Source organism: Panthera leo, chromosome C2 (genome assembly GCF_018350215.1).
Source record: "Panthera leo isolate Ple1 chromosome C2, P.leo_Ple1_pat1.1, whole genome shotgun sequence".
Classification (NCBI taxonomy): Eukaryota; Metazoa; Chordata; class Mammalia; order Carnivora; family Felidae; genus Panthera; species Panthera leo.
In genome coordinates, this window is record NC_056687.1 from 120,641,487 (window position 1) to 120,656,507 (window position 15,021).

The following is a 15,021-nucleotide window of genomic DNA, read 5'->3' on the forward strand; positions in this document are numbered from 1 at the left end:
TCTCTTCAGTTTTTACCATACTTGGTCAGGTGAAGCAAACAAAAAGAATTATGTATTCATTACTACTAAACATTTCACTTATGATTAATTTTAACCTATAAAGCTAATTATAGTAATGGCACTGCTCTTCAAGTCAAAGTACCAGTCAACTCCAACTATCTGAAACATAGCCATGGATCCAACTGCAAATTTCCAAAATAACTATATTGAGCTGTCACAAACTAACTTCATGGGCATTACTTCCCAGGAGGAATTGCCTCAATCATACTGACTTAAGAGTTGTCTATAAATGAAGGAAAACTGGCTTTCCCAAGTATTCTCCAAGTCTTTACTGAATAAGGAAACAGCTAGGTTAAAACTAATGAAATAGAAAGAAGTGAAAAAATTGCTAAAAGCTGACCAATGAAAAGATAAAATATGAATATAGCAAAATCGCTATCAAACAGAGCAGTCTGAAGCCATATAATGTAAGGACAAACATGTTAATATTTTCAGATTATATAAAGCAAAATAAAACAAATATATTCTCAATGATTCCCACTTATGATGGTAAAGTTAAATTATATTCAGATACACTATTTTGTGAAGAATAAAGAAAGATTCATGTTAAATCTTTCAATGCTTAAAAGGATAAGCTTCAGGAATAAAAACTATTTGTGTAAAAAAAATCATGTAAATAAGGAGTTACGATTAACTTATTCTGCACAAATCATATTTATTGGATAAAGGAAGTTCTGAATGAAAAAGTTTCAAATAATTTTTAAAATATTGTTAGGACAAAAGGTCATTAGTTTTGCTTCCCAATTTCTCACAAATATTTGACCATCCCTCCCTTATACCAATGTATTCAATATGTATACTTATTATGTATTAACGAGGATGCTTGCTATATTCCTTCCCATCTCAGAATGTCTTTTCAACAATTCCCATACTCTTTCCCCTAAGCTCAAAGTAAGAAGCTTCTTATTTTCTTTCCAAAGCTGTTTTCCACCTTGGTATTCTACTTAATGTTTTTCTGTCTTCTATAGGAACTTGGTCCTTCATTTATAGAAAAAACAGTCCTAGCTCCCATCTCCCAAAACATGAAATACTTCCTCACTGTTTGCTAAGCTGACTTGATCCTGTCTTTCTTTTCACCACTCAAGTTTTCTTTCTCTCACTTTGTCAAATTTCTCAAACCCATGCATATCATGTTCTCTAACTCTACTGATGCCAGTTTCAAAATCCAGTGCCTTTTCTACTCCTTCATTTTCTTTGATTTCTAAGCAACACATTAAAACTCTTTCTTTGGTGTTCACAATGCTGCACTATCCCAAACTCCTTTAATGGAACCCTTTCCTTCTATTGCCTTTATTAGCATAGATGTTCCCTGAGAATCAGCACGAGCCCTTTGCTCTCCTCGGTAATTTCATCCACTTTCATGATGCAGGTGATCATCCCACATCCATGACTGCTCTATCTCTCCAGTCTGACCTCTCCCTAGAGATTTAATCTTCATGTGTAACTGTGTATTGGAGACTGCCTGATACCCCCTAAATAAATAGGACTAAAACCAGAATTCACATTTCTCTGCCCCACGCTTGACTTAACTTCTTTCATCCTTCTCCCAGCCACCTATGTTTAACATTTCCAAATCATCCTAGACTTTTTAAATTCTCCCCTCCAAATTTAAATACTAAGTTCTATCAACTCTTCCTTCATAACATCTTTCACATCTGCCATTTTTCCTCCTATTCTTGTAGCTACTATTCTAGTTCAGGCTTTAACCTCTTCATATCTGGATTACTGTAAAAACTGTTCACCCAAGCTATGGCCTTCCCCACTTTCCATTTTTTAATCTATACTGAACACAGCCACTACAATGGTTTTCCTAAAATATTACTGGACACATCACATTCTTCCTCAAAAATCATTTAATGACCCCACTATCTATACACCCAAATTCCTTAGCCTGGCATTCAGGCCCTTTTTATTAGTTTTGTTTTAGTTATTTTTCCAGATATTTCCCACTACCATCCAGCCCAAATAATTTCCTCAGAAGGCTAAATTATCCATTGTCTCAAAAATATACATTGCATGTGTTTTTGTTTACATCCTTTTCCACATCTCCTATTCCAGAGCTATCTGTACATTTTTGAGAGTAGTTTCAGTAGTAGGTAAAAGCATGGACCCTGGAGCCAGAACCTGGGTTCAAATTCCAAGTCTGCCATTTGTGTTGTACCTTTGGGCATGTTACTTAACCTTTTTGTATACTGGTTCTCTCCACTATAATATGGAAATAATAATAGTACCTATCTCATAGGGCTGTGGTGAGGACTAAGGAAGTGAATATATTTAAGATTCCTAGCATACAATAGCACTACATAAATATTGATAATTATTAATGTTTGAAAGCTGAGCTCAAGTGACACTCTTCCATGAAACCTTGATAGCAGATACACAGTGACTTTCTCTTTTCTATGTTTCCAAAACATCTGTTGTAAAGCACAAAAGTTTAACCATAAAACATGGTTTTTCAATAGTGACGTTATTGACATTTGGGGCCCGATAATTCTTTGTTGTGGGGCTGTCTTGTGCACTGCAGGATGTTTAGCAGTATCCCTACCCTCCACCTACCACATGCCAGTGGTGGTCCATCCACCAGTTGCGAAACCAAAAATGTCTCCAGATATTATCAAATGTCCCCTGGAGAGCAAAATTGTCCAGCTGAGAGCCACTAGCATAACGCAAGATAAAATACATAATAGCACTTTTTAACCTCAAAGTAATACACAAGGGTCAAGTATTACAATACACTCAGTACTTATCAAATACACTTCTGCATTATTTAACTGATTAGAAATTCATATGTACAGTTGAAAAATACAGGGGTTAGGTAGGGGTGTCCACCCCCCACATACTCAAAAATCTGCATATAACTTTTGACACCCCCAAAATTCAATTACTAATAACATGTTGACCAAAGCCTCACCAATAACAGTCAATTAACATATATTTTGCATGTTATGTGTACTATATACTGTATTCTAACAATAAAGTAAGCTAGAAAAAAGAACGTTATTACAAAAATCATAAGGTAGAGAAAATACATTTACAGTACTACACTGTAAAAAATCCACATATAAATGGACCCATGCAGTTCAAATTTGTATTGTTCAAGGGTCAACTATACTTTCATTGTCCAATTAGTTTTAATATCCTTTAGTACAGACCTCATGTTTTACTTATTCATTTCCACAATCACACCCAACCAAAGGCTTTGGACATCTGTTGATTGATAGGTAAGACGGAGATAACCTGAGACAGAACACAGTGAACTGGAAAGAGCATGGGATTTGCAGTCAGAAGATCAGGTTCAAATCTTGGCTTTCCTCTCACTCACTTTAGAACTTTGGGCAATTCATTAAAGTCTATGAGCCTCAGTTTTCCAGTCTATAAAACATAACAGCTATATAGGCTGGCTATGATGTTCAAATGTGATCAGGAACCATGTATACTGCAGAATTATTATATACACAGGATCATGTATGTAAAAAGATAAAAATGATTATCATACTATAATATTTTTTATCCAGAATCATCAGGGTCCTTCTTTATAACTATTTTCTAGGTCACTGAAGCTTATGCCTTTAAGCGTTTCACTTTGAAATTTAAACTATTTTGATGGAAGCTTTCTGCTTTCAGAAGTACTATACATATTCTTCTTTCTTCCAAAACAATAGGTACTGAATATAATTTAACTTTTCCTCACTTATTCTGGGCCATTGTTATAAACATTGATTACCATCCCAACATACAACTTCTTCAGAGATTATCAGATATGTAATGCTTTTGACCTCTTTATTAAAGAGAGTCAGAGGTACTGTGCCCCATTTTGTTTTTCTGCAGCCCTCATGTCCCTTCTGTTGCCCCTCTAATTCTCTATGGATTAGAAGAGTAAGTATTATAAGTTTGTTAAAGTTGAAGGAGAGCTCCAGTACTCTATTGACTAAAGTTCATAAATGGAAAAATTCACGGCACCTACTGCTCAGAGATGTTTTTTTGTTACTTTCTGGTTCTCAGGGGTGTTCTAGATAACTGGAATTGCCGGGAAGGCAATTTCTTTTTCTACTCCAAATATGCATGTACACTGGAAGTGTCATATATTGTAATGCATATGTATATATACACACAGTAAAAATACACATAAAACTTACTTATATTTTTTAAATTTTCTGTGAGTGCTTCCTGATGCCACTAAAATAAAAAGCCTCATTAATTTGAAGCTCCAACAGAGCAAACAATCATACTATTTGAAAGAAAAAAAGAAGTGCAAGAATTCATGTGCTCCCATCATAAGCAAACCCAAAAGAAAAGGAAAATAATATTATTAAATTTCCTTCACAATCTCTTGGCTGAATTCTTTCAAGACTTATATGCATGCCTGCTTTTCTACCTGAATTGATATGAAGACAAACAGAAAGGTCTATATTTTCCAGTTAAAATTTTTTTTTCACTTTTAGTTATAAGCAAACACTAAACTTCAGACAAAAAGGAAAAATTAATAAAATTTAAAAGGACAAAATAAAAGTCAAGTTAAAAATTGCATTGTGAGTCAGGAGCATTTTGTTCTTTTGTTTGTAAATTAAACGGGCCACAGAAAAATCTGTTTCCCTGACACTTCCAGAACATTTGTACTATTTTTAGATATATAATATAAATAGTAATAACATAAGTAATAAAAACAAAGCCATCTTTAATAAGTCATGATAATTTACCTGTCAGATGTTATAAAACATTTATAAGGAAGGAAAAAGTCAAAATTTGGAGGAAAAAGATAAATCAAGTCAAAATACACTTTTTATAAAAAGGCTTTTTCATGGTTTGTTTTTAAAACTTTTAGTGGCTCAAGACCAAATAAAGGGTGAAAGAAAGAAAGAAAAAAAAAAGAAGGAAGAAAGGGAGGGGGGAGTGGAAGAAAACTAGAAAGAAAGAAGAAAATATGGCATATCTAACAGTACTTAGAAGCTACTGGATAGAATTATCTAGCCTTGTACCTGACAACCGTAGTCCAAAAGAAGCTGTAGTATATCCAAGTTTTCGTTTTCAATAGTTATGGTAACAGCATTTCTCCCAAGCACATCTACGCAATTTATGTTCAAGTCACCTGAACTGTTTTCCTCCAAAATCTTTTTAACCATATAATAGTCACCTAAATAACAATATACAAACATAATTTAATATCCAAGACATATTAGATAAGAATGACTGTAAAAACTTAGCCTGGTGATTTCAAAGAAAATTTAAAAATCTAAACTCATTTTGCATATGGAAATGTGCAAAGAAAATGGGAACATTTCCTTGCTGAAAAACTTATATCCTGATAAAATAGTATGCACACCAACTGCAAACATAAGGAGTAAAATTTTAAGTGTGCAGTTTGAAATAAAAGTTAAGTTTAAAATTCATAATTGACTGACTATAAGTAAGGAAAGAAACTTTTAGAAGATATTTAAATAATACAAAATGTCCAAAAGTACAGACTGGAAGCTAGAAAAATAAAAGAAGCTTAACGGATTTAGTTTTACATCTCATATACACATTTACTAGCACATAACAATGGTTAAAAATAAGATCTAACAACAAGCATAGAATATTAAGAAGTGGTTTTACAGGGGAAAACCTAGTTTGGAAAAGCAGTGTGAATGTATACATGCTAGTAGGTATGTATACTAAGAGGAAAGGATGCCAGAGATTCCTATCCTCTTCTCCCCACTCTCCACACACACACACACACACACACACACACACACACACACACACACACACACTGTACACACACTCACTCACTCACTCACCTCATCATCTGCTTACATGACCAGGGAATGTTCACTTCATAAATTAATAAATAATTAATGCTGGTAAGGGCTGAAGTCAGAATATTTCAAAGTGAAGTTTGACGTGTTGGGAGCATGCAGATTACCTTCCTCCTAACTCCAGCCCACATCAAAACAGTTGACCCAACAGGGTAAATGAGATTATTTATGGAGGTAATCATTTTCACCGAGGGCCCATTATATTTATCTGTTGACTAGCTAGTGCAGTAATATAATAATAAGGTGGAATAAATAAAAAAAGAAGGGCTAATTAAATAAAGCAAGGTGGGTTTTGTTTAACTTCTGAAACATAGGAGGAATAAACTATTTTAAGTGACTTGCAAATATAGTTGTTCCTCAAAAGTGTACGAAAAATAAACAGGAAAAGAACAATCAGAATGGAAACCACAAGGAAAAAGAAATGAGTAATTTCATGATACAGAAAGAAAAAATCCTAAAAGTGAACTAAATGAGTGGACAAGAAGGAAAAGTAACAGATTTTTGTTAAAACTTTTCAAAGATTTGCTACTATTTTTAGTCAATGACTTTAAAGTTCCCACACATTTTGGAAGAAGTTGAATGGTAGTTATTTGATGGCATATTTCATTAGATTCCTCAATAAGAAAACTAGTCGCGAAAAGAAATATTTTCCTCATAGCACTGCTAACTAATATTTAGATACTAATATTCCATGGCAAAAACTTATAAAAAAACTTCACAAAGTGAAGCTCTTAGTCACAAGATGAATAGTGAATATACAGATAGACCAGTGAAAATTTCAGATTGTTACTGGAAAGTAACATCTTAAACCTTATTTAGGTGAATTTATTTCAATATCTTAGTGGTAGGAAAATGCTACCCATAAAAACTCTATTTTTTTTAGTTTCATGAGGTGTCTAGGGGAGGATTAATTTTTTATTTATCCTGTTAGGGACTCATTAGGCTTGCTGAATCTAAGGACTTCTGCCCTTCATTAATTCTGCAATATTTTCAGCCATTATCTCTTCAAATATTACTTTGTCTCCATATTACTCTGTTTTCTATTGGAACTTCCATTAAGCATTATTTTGGAGGGGCATCTGGGTGGCTCAGTTGGTTAAGCGTCAACTTCGGCTCAGGTCATGATCTCATGGTTCATGGGACAATGCAGAGACTGCTTCGGATCCTTGGTCTCCCTCTCTGTGACCCTCCCCCCATCATGTGCGTGCTTTCTCTCTCTCTCTCAAATAAACATAAAACACACACACACACACACACACACACACACACACACACACAATTATGTTGGATCATCTCATTCCAATTTGTGTCTCTAAACATTTCTTATTTTTCCTCTTTCTTGCTCTCTCTCTTGCATTCTTGATACTGTGTCCAAATCTCACTTATTCCTTATTCAATCACTTTAACCCATTTATTTTTTTAATGACTTTTTTTTTCTCTAAGTTTTACTGGATTACTTTCCAAATCTTTTGTTTTACTTCCTTATGTTTTCATTTCCTTAAGATTTTAGTCATTTTAAACATACTTATTTTATGGTTTTTATATGATACTTATCAGGTCTTAAGGATTTAATCCTATTTGTTGTGCCTAGTGATTATCAATAATGGGTGACTGTCTCCTGAATTTTTAAATTGAGCATTGCAAACTCATCTTTATGCAGCTTAACTGTGGGAATCCTGGCAACCTAGTTTGAAAGCTTGTCACATCAAGGATGTTTTAAGTTTGCTTCTTCCACATAACTCAGAGGTTTTGCTCCCCTATCAATCCTTTTCATTATTTATTTCTCAGTTTAGGTTTTCATGGACCAAGTAGGTAATATTAAACTCCAAGCCAACAAGAGACAGGACTATATCTGCAGATTCTTACTTACAAGCTTCTCTGTAGTCTCCCAGTGCTGGTGGATGGATTCTTTTCTTCATCTACAGCTTTGCTACAGGTATAGGGTTTTAAGGACACTCCTCTGTTTTTCAGTCTTTTTCTCACTTTTGGATCCTGAGTGTTTCCCTTAATTTCCTGAAAGCTCAACTCTTCATTTAAATGGTTGTTTGTTGTATTTTAGCTAGCATTCCTAGGTGATTTGAAGCAAGAGGGTTTTCGGATTATCTAGTCAGCCTTTTGATAGAGCCAGAAAAGTATAAAGAATTGTATAAATACAATTCTTACAAAATTTTATAAACTGTAGGTACAGCAAATGGACAGAAACAACTGCTACGTTTTAAAACTTTAGATTGCTGTTTAAAGAGTAATTTATTGCAAATGTCAGATACTCTAGCTTTAAGGTTTCAAAGACTATTTCCATTATACTCAGGGGGCTATACAAGAAAAAGGAAACTTAAAAATCAAAACCAAATCAGTAAATTTCATCCCTAAAGATAATAAAAAGTACCACCTTGAGATAGCTGACACACATATGCAAATGAAATACTACATACTATAGTCACAGAACCTATAGGAAACTATAGTTTAGGTTTCTAAGTATTCCACCTAAGTTTACCTTTGCAAGCCATTTAAAACAATGTGCTATACTGTTAAACCCAGAACAATCCTAAAATTTAGGATGAGCGTATATGTAGAAAAGAGATTAGTAAATTTAAAATATATAGGAAGAAGCTAGTTATAGAGCAAGGATTACAATTTAAATGCCTTTTTATGTCAGACAAATATATAAATTTCACTTTATATTAAAGTTGCTTTTAATAATTACATGCATCTTTTATCTTTTAAAATATAATATATAGAAGAAAATGCAACATAATCTGTTTACTTTTTGGCTAGATGGTTCCTTTTTCAGTAAAGGAAAAATAACTTTTCAATCAATTCCACCCATATGCCAATTCAACAGCAAGCCTTCTTAGCCCCCTCTCCAAAATAGTTCCCATACTCATCCCCTTGTATTCATGTATACTGCTACCCTAGTCCAAACCACTATCATCTCTTTCCTGAACTCTGCAATAGATTCTTTATTGATAATAGCTGCTTACACTTCTAATACAAGGGTCAACATACTTTTTCCATAGAGGGCCACAGAGTAAATATTTTAGGCTTTATGGGCAAATACCCAAGTCTGCCTTACTGCAGAAAAGTGATTACAAACTATATGTACACAGGTGAACTCCAATGTGTTCCAACAAAACTTTATTTGTGAACACTTAAGTTCAAATTTTATATAATTTTCATATTATAAAATATTATTCTTCTTTTGATTCATTCCCAATAACTTGAAATGCAAAGTGTGAAAACTATTCTTAGCTTGCAGGCCTCAGAAAAACAGGTGGTGAGGATTTGGCCTGTGGGCCATTTTGTCCACCTTGTTCTAGCCCCACTCCTTTAATCCACTGTCCACCCAGCAGCCAGAGTTGATCTTTTTAAAATTCCTATCATTCAAATCAAAAATCTTGAGGATTGGGGCACCTGGGTGGCTCAGTCCGTTGAGCTTCCGACTTAGGCTCAGGTCATGATCTCGCGGTCTGTGAGCACAAGCCCCGCGTTGGGCTCTGTGCTGACAGCTCAGAGCCTGGAGCCTGCTTCAGATTCTGTGTCTCCCTCTCTCTCTGCCTTTCCCCCACTCATGCTCTGTCTCTCTGTCAAAAATAAATAAAACATTAAAAATTTTTAGGGGCGCCTGGGTGGCTCAGTTAGCTGAGTGTCTGACTTCAGCTCAGGTCATGATCTCACAGTTCGTGAGTTCGAGCCCCCCGTCGGGCTCTGCGTTGACAGCTTGGAGCCTGCTTCAGGTTCTGTGTCTCCCTCTCTCTCTGCTCCTCCCCTATTCACATGCTGTCTCTCTCAAAAATAAATAAATAACTAAATAAATAAATAAATAAATAAATATTTTTTAAAAAATCTTGAGGATTGTTATAATTTTCCATCACACCTAAAATAAGTGCCAAAATCTTTATTGTGGCTTATTAATCCCTATGGGACCTGAGCTTCACAACCATTCTCCATTAACCTTATGCAACTCTCCTGTTTACTCAGTATGATCTTTCTAGACTAATGTTTTCCAAAATGCAGGCTGCAACCCCACCAGCAGTCATAAAAACAATGTAGTGAGTCCTAAATAGCAATTTAAAAAAATTAAATACTATTAGGGTGCCTGGGTGTCCCAGTCGGTTAAGCATCCAACTTTGGCTCAGGTCACTATCTCCCAATTCGCCAGCTTAAGCCCCACATTGGGCTCTCCACTATCAGCATGGAGCCTGCTTCAGATCCTCTGTCTCCCTCTCTCCCTGCCCCTCCCCTGCTTGCCTGCACATGCACACATACTCGCTCTCTCTCTAAAAAATAAACATTTAAAAAAATGAAATAGTATTGGGGGCACCTAGCTAGTTCAGTTGGTGGAGCATTTGACTCTTGATCTTGGAGTTGTGAGTTCAAGCCCCACATTGGGTGTAGAGAATAAAAATAAAATCTTTAAAAATAAATAAACAAAATAAATAAATTAAATTAAATAGTATATAAAATACCAAGGTAACTCATGGATCCTTAGCAACAACCAAAGCAGCAGAATATACTTTCTTTTCGAGTGCACATGGAACATTCTCCAAGATAGATCACATACTGGGTCACAAAACAGCCCTCAATAAATATAAAAGAATTGAGATCATACCATGCACACTTTCAGACCACAATGCTATGAAACTTAAATCAACTACAGGAAAAAGTCTGAAACACCTCCAAAAGCACGGAGGTTAAAGAACATCCTGCTAAAGAATGAATGGATCAACCAGGCAATTAGAGAAGAAATTTTAAAATATATGGAAACAAATGAAAATGAAAATACAACAATCTAAACACTTTGGGATGCAGCGAAGGCAGTCCTGAGAGGAAAATACATTGCAATCCAGGCCTATCTCAAGAAACAAGAAAAATCCCAAATACAAAATCTAACAGCACACCTAAAGGAACTAGAAGCAGAACAGCAAAGGCACTCCAAACCCAGCAGAAGAGAAAGAATAAAGATCAGAGCAGAAATAAACAACACAGAGTCCAAAAAACCCAGTAGAACAGATCAATGAAACCAAGAGTTGGCTTTTTGAAAAGATAAACAAAATTGATAAACCTCTAGCCAGGCTTCTCCAAAAGAAAAGAGAGGACCCAAATAGATAAAATCATGAATGAAAATGGATTTATTACAACCAATCCCTCAGAAATACAAGCAATTATCAGGGAATACTATGAAAACTTATATGCCAACAAACTGGACAACCTGGAAGAAATGGACAAATTCCTAAAGACCCACACACTACCAAAACTCAAACAGGAAGAAACAGAAAATTTGAACGGACCCATAACTAGTGAAGAAATTCAGTAAGTTATCAAAAATCTCCCAACAAATAAGAGTCCTGGACCAGATGGCTTCCCTGGGGAATTCTACCAGACATTTAAAGCAGAGGTAGTACCTATCCCTCTCAAGCTGTTCCAAAAAATAAAAATGGAAGGAAAACTTCCAGACTCATTCTATGAAGCCAGCATTACTTTGATTCCCAAACCAGAGATCCAGCATAAAGAGAGAAGCACAGGCCAATATCCCTGATGAACATGGATGCAAAAATTCTCAATAAGATACTAGCAAATCGAATTCAACAGCATATAAAAAGAATTATTCACTATGATCAAGTGGGATTCATTCCTGGGCTGCAGGGCTGGTTCACTATTCGCAAATCAATCAACGTGATACATCACATTATTAAAGGAAAAGAACTAGGAGATCCTGTCAATAGATGCAGAAAAAGCATTTGACAAAATACAGCATCCTTTCTTAATAAAAACCCTCAAGAAAGTTGCGATAGAAGGAATACTTAAACATCATAAAAGCCATTTATGAAAAGCCCACAGCTAATATCATCCTCAATGGGGAAAAACTGAGAACCTTTCCCCCTGAGATCAGGAACACGACAGGGATGTCCACTCTCATCACTGTTGTTTAACATAGTGTTGGAAGTCCTAGCATCAGCAATCGGAAAACAAAATGAAATAAAAGGCATCAAAATTGGCAAAGATGAAGCCAAACTTTCACTTTTTGCAAACAACATGGTACTCTACATGGAAAACCCGATAGACTCCACCAAAAGTCTGCTAGAATTGATACATGAATTCAGCAAAGTTGCAGGGAACAAAATCAACATACAGAAATTGGTTGCATTTTTATGCACCAATAACGAAGCAACAGAAAGAGAAATAAAGAAACTGATCCCATTCACAACTGCACCAAGAACCATAAAATAGCAAGGAATAAACCTAACCAAAGATGTAAAAGATCTGTATGCTGAAAACTATAGAAAGCTTATGAAGAAAATTGAAGAAGACACAAAGAAATGGAAGAACATTCCATGCTCATGGATTGGAACAACAAATATTGCCAAAATGTCAATACTACCCGAAGCAATCTACACATTCAATGCAATCCCAATCAAAATCGCACCAGCATTCTTCTCAAAGCTAAAGCAAGCAATCCTAAAATTTGTATGGAACCACAAAGACCCCAAATAGCCAAAGTAATAATATTGAAGAAGAAAACCAAAATGGGAGGCATCACAATCCCAGACTTTAGCCTCTACTACGAAGCTGTAATCATCAAGACAGTATAGTATTGGCACAAAAACAGACACACAGACCAATGCAATAGAATAGAGAACCAGAATTGGACCCACAAATGCATTGCCAACTAATCTTTGATAAAGCAGTAAACAGTATCCAATGGAAAGAAGACAGTCTCTTTAACAAATGGTACTGGGAGAACTAGAGAGCCACATGCAGAAGAATGAAATTAGACCACTTTCTTACACTATACACAAAAATAAACTCAAAATGGAGGAAGGACCTGAATGTGAGACAGGAAACCATCAAAACCCTAGAGGAGAAAGCAGGAAAAAAACCTCTTTGACCTCAGCCACAGCAATTTCTTACTTGACACATCTTCAAAGTCAAGGAAATTAAAAGCAAAAATGAACTGTTGGGACCTCATCAAGATAAAAAGCTTCTGCACTGCAAAGGAAACAGTCAACAAAACTAAAAGGCAACCCAAGGAATGGGAAAAGATATTTGCAAATGACATATCGGATAAAGGGTTAGTATCCAAAATATATAAAGAACTCACCAAACTCCACACCCAAAAAACAAATAACCCAGTAAAGAAATGGGCAGAAGACATGAATAGACACTTTTCCAAAGAAGACATCCAGATGGCCAAACAGACACATGAAAAGATGCTCAACGTCACTCACCAGGGAAATAAAAATCAAAACCACACTGAGATATCACCTTACACCTGTCAGAATGGCTAAGATTAACAACTCAGGCAACAAGAGATGTTGGCGAAGATAAGGAGAAAGAGGATCTCTTTTGCATTGCTGGTGGGAATGCAAGCTGGTGCAGCCACTCTGGAAAACAGTACAGAGGTTCCTCAAAAATTAAAAACAGAACTACCTCATGACCCAGCAATAGTACTGCTGGGAATTTACCCAAGGGATCCAGGAGTGCTGATGCACAGGGGCGCACATACCCCAATGTTTATAGCAGCACTTTTAACAATAGCCAAATTATGGTAAGAGCCTAAATGTCCATCAACTGATGAATGGATAAAGAAGATGTGGTTTATATATACAATGGAATGCTATTTGGCAATGAGAAAGAATGAAATCTGGCCATTTGCAGGAATGTGGATGGAACTGGAAGGTATTATGCTAAGTGAAATAAGTCAGTCATACAAAGACAGATATCGTATGCTTTCACTCATATGTGGATCTTGAGAAACTTAACAGAAGACCATGGGGGAGAGGGAGGGGAAAAAAAAGGTACCCAGGGGGAGGGAAGCAAACCCTAAGAGACTCTTAAGGAATGAGAACAATCTGAGGGTTGATGGTGAGGTGGGGGAGAGGGGAAAGTGGGTGATCAGCATTGAGGAGAGCACTTGTTGGGATAAGCACTGGATGTTGTATGGAAACCAATGTGACAATAAATTATATTAAAAAAATAAATATAAATAAATAAATAAAAATGAAATAGTATATAAATACCAGAGTAATTCATGAATCCTTAGCAACAAATTCACCTTGGCCAACTTAAACTCTTAAGACAGTGGAGAAAAATTACAATATTAATTAAGAATAGGTGATTCCATTTTTTTCTTCATTAGCACCTCATTTTATTTTCAGGCATATGACAGTAAATTTCAGTATCACTAAAATGGGAGCATTAATGTTGCTCAGTTTAGTTTAATTTTATAGTATCCAAATTTTCAGTTAGTTGTGAAGTATGGGAGAATTTATCAGTCAAAAAAAAATTGTAAAGCTATTGAAACCAAGTTTCTGTAACAAACTTTTTGAGTGTGTCAACCACAGCATTCTTTAAAATTTTTTTTTAATCTTTATTTATTTTTGAGAGAGTGAGACACCGTGTAAGCAGGGGAGAAGCAGAGAGAGAGGGAGACACAGAATCTGAAGCAGGCTCCAGGCTCTGAGCTGTCAGCACAGAGCCTGATGTGGGGCTCGAATTCAAGAAGTGTGAGATCATGACCTGAGCCAAAGTTGGACACTCAACCGACTGAGTCATCCAGGCGTCCCTCAACAGCAGCATTCAAATTGAACTATTAACTGAAGACACTTAAAAGATTTTATTAAAAGGAAAAAAATGACGAAGTAAAAAAATACAAAGACATGATCAAATTCAGTTACTGGATCTATAAATACAAATAGTGACAACACCGATTAAAATGTTAACTCTATAGCAAACTTCAAATTAGCTTGAACCAGATCTTAAAAAAATAAAATAAAATACCCACAAGACTTTTACAGTGGAGATGACTTAAAAATGTAGTTTTCCCCAGAAGCACCTGGGTGGCTCATTCAGTTAAGCATCCAACTTCTGCTCAGGTCATGATCTCATGGTCATGGTTCGTGGGCTCGAGCCACAAGTCGGGCTCTATGCTGACAGTGAAGAGCCTGCTTGGGATCCTCTCTCCCTCTCTCTGCCCCTCTACCGCTCAGGCACGTGCACATGCACTCTCTTTCTCTTTCTCTCTAAAAATAAACTTATTAAAAAAATGTAGTTTTACCCAAATGTGCAAACCCCACTATTTATCATAGATGCCCCCCATGTGTTGTAATCATGTTGTTATAAGTGAAACCTTCAAAATTAAAGATACTCATAAATATGGTATGTTTGA

At 35.7% G+C, this 15,021-nt stretch overlaps 1 protein-coding gene across 6 annotated transcripts in view; it reads right to left on the minus strand.

The window, feature by feature from the left end:
* Positions 1-15,021, minus strand: part of TRPC1 (transient receptor potential cation channel subfamily C member 1) — a 64,721-nt gene that overhangs the window by 45,086 nt on the left and 4,614 nt on the right. For 3 of the 6 annotated variants that reach the window (XM_042955165.1, XM_042955163.1, XM_042955162.1), the window contains exon 2: positions 5,037-5,191. The exons of 2 other annotated variants lie outside the window; for them this stretch is intronic. In XM_042955165.1, the coding sequence (XP_042811099.1) occupies positions 5,037-5,191 (155 nt within the window). Of the gene's footprint in view, positions 1-5,036; positions 5,192-7,725; positions 7,924-15,021 lie in introns of all 6 variants that reach the window. One more of the 6 variants, XM_042955161.1, reaches the window with a different exon arrangement.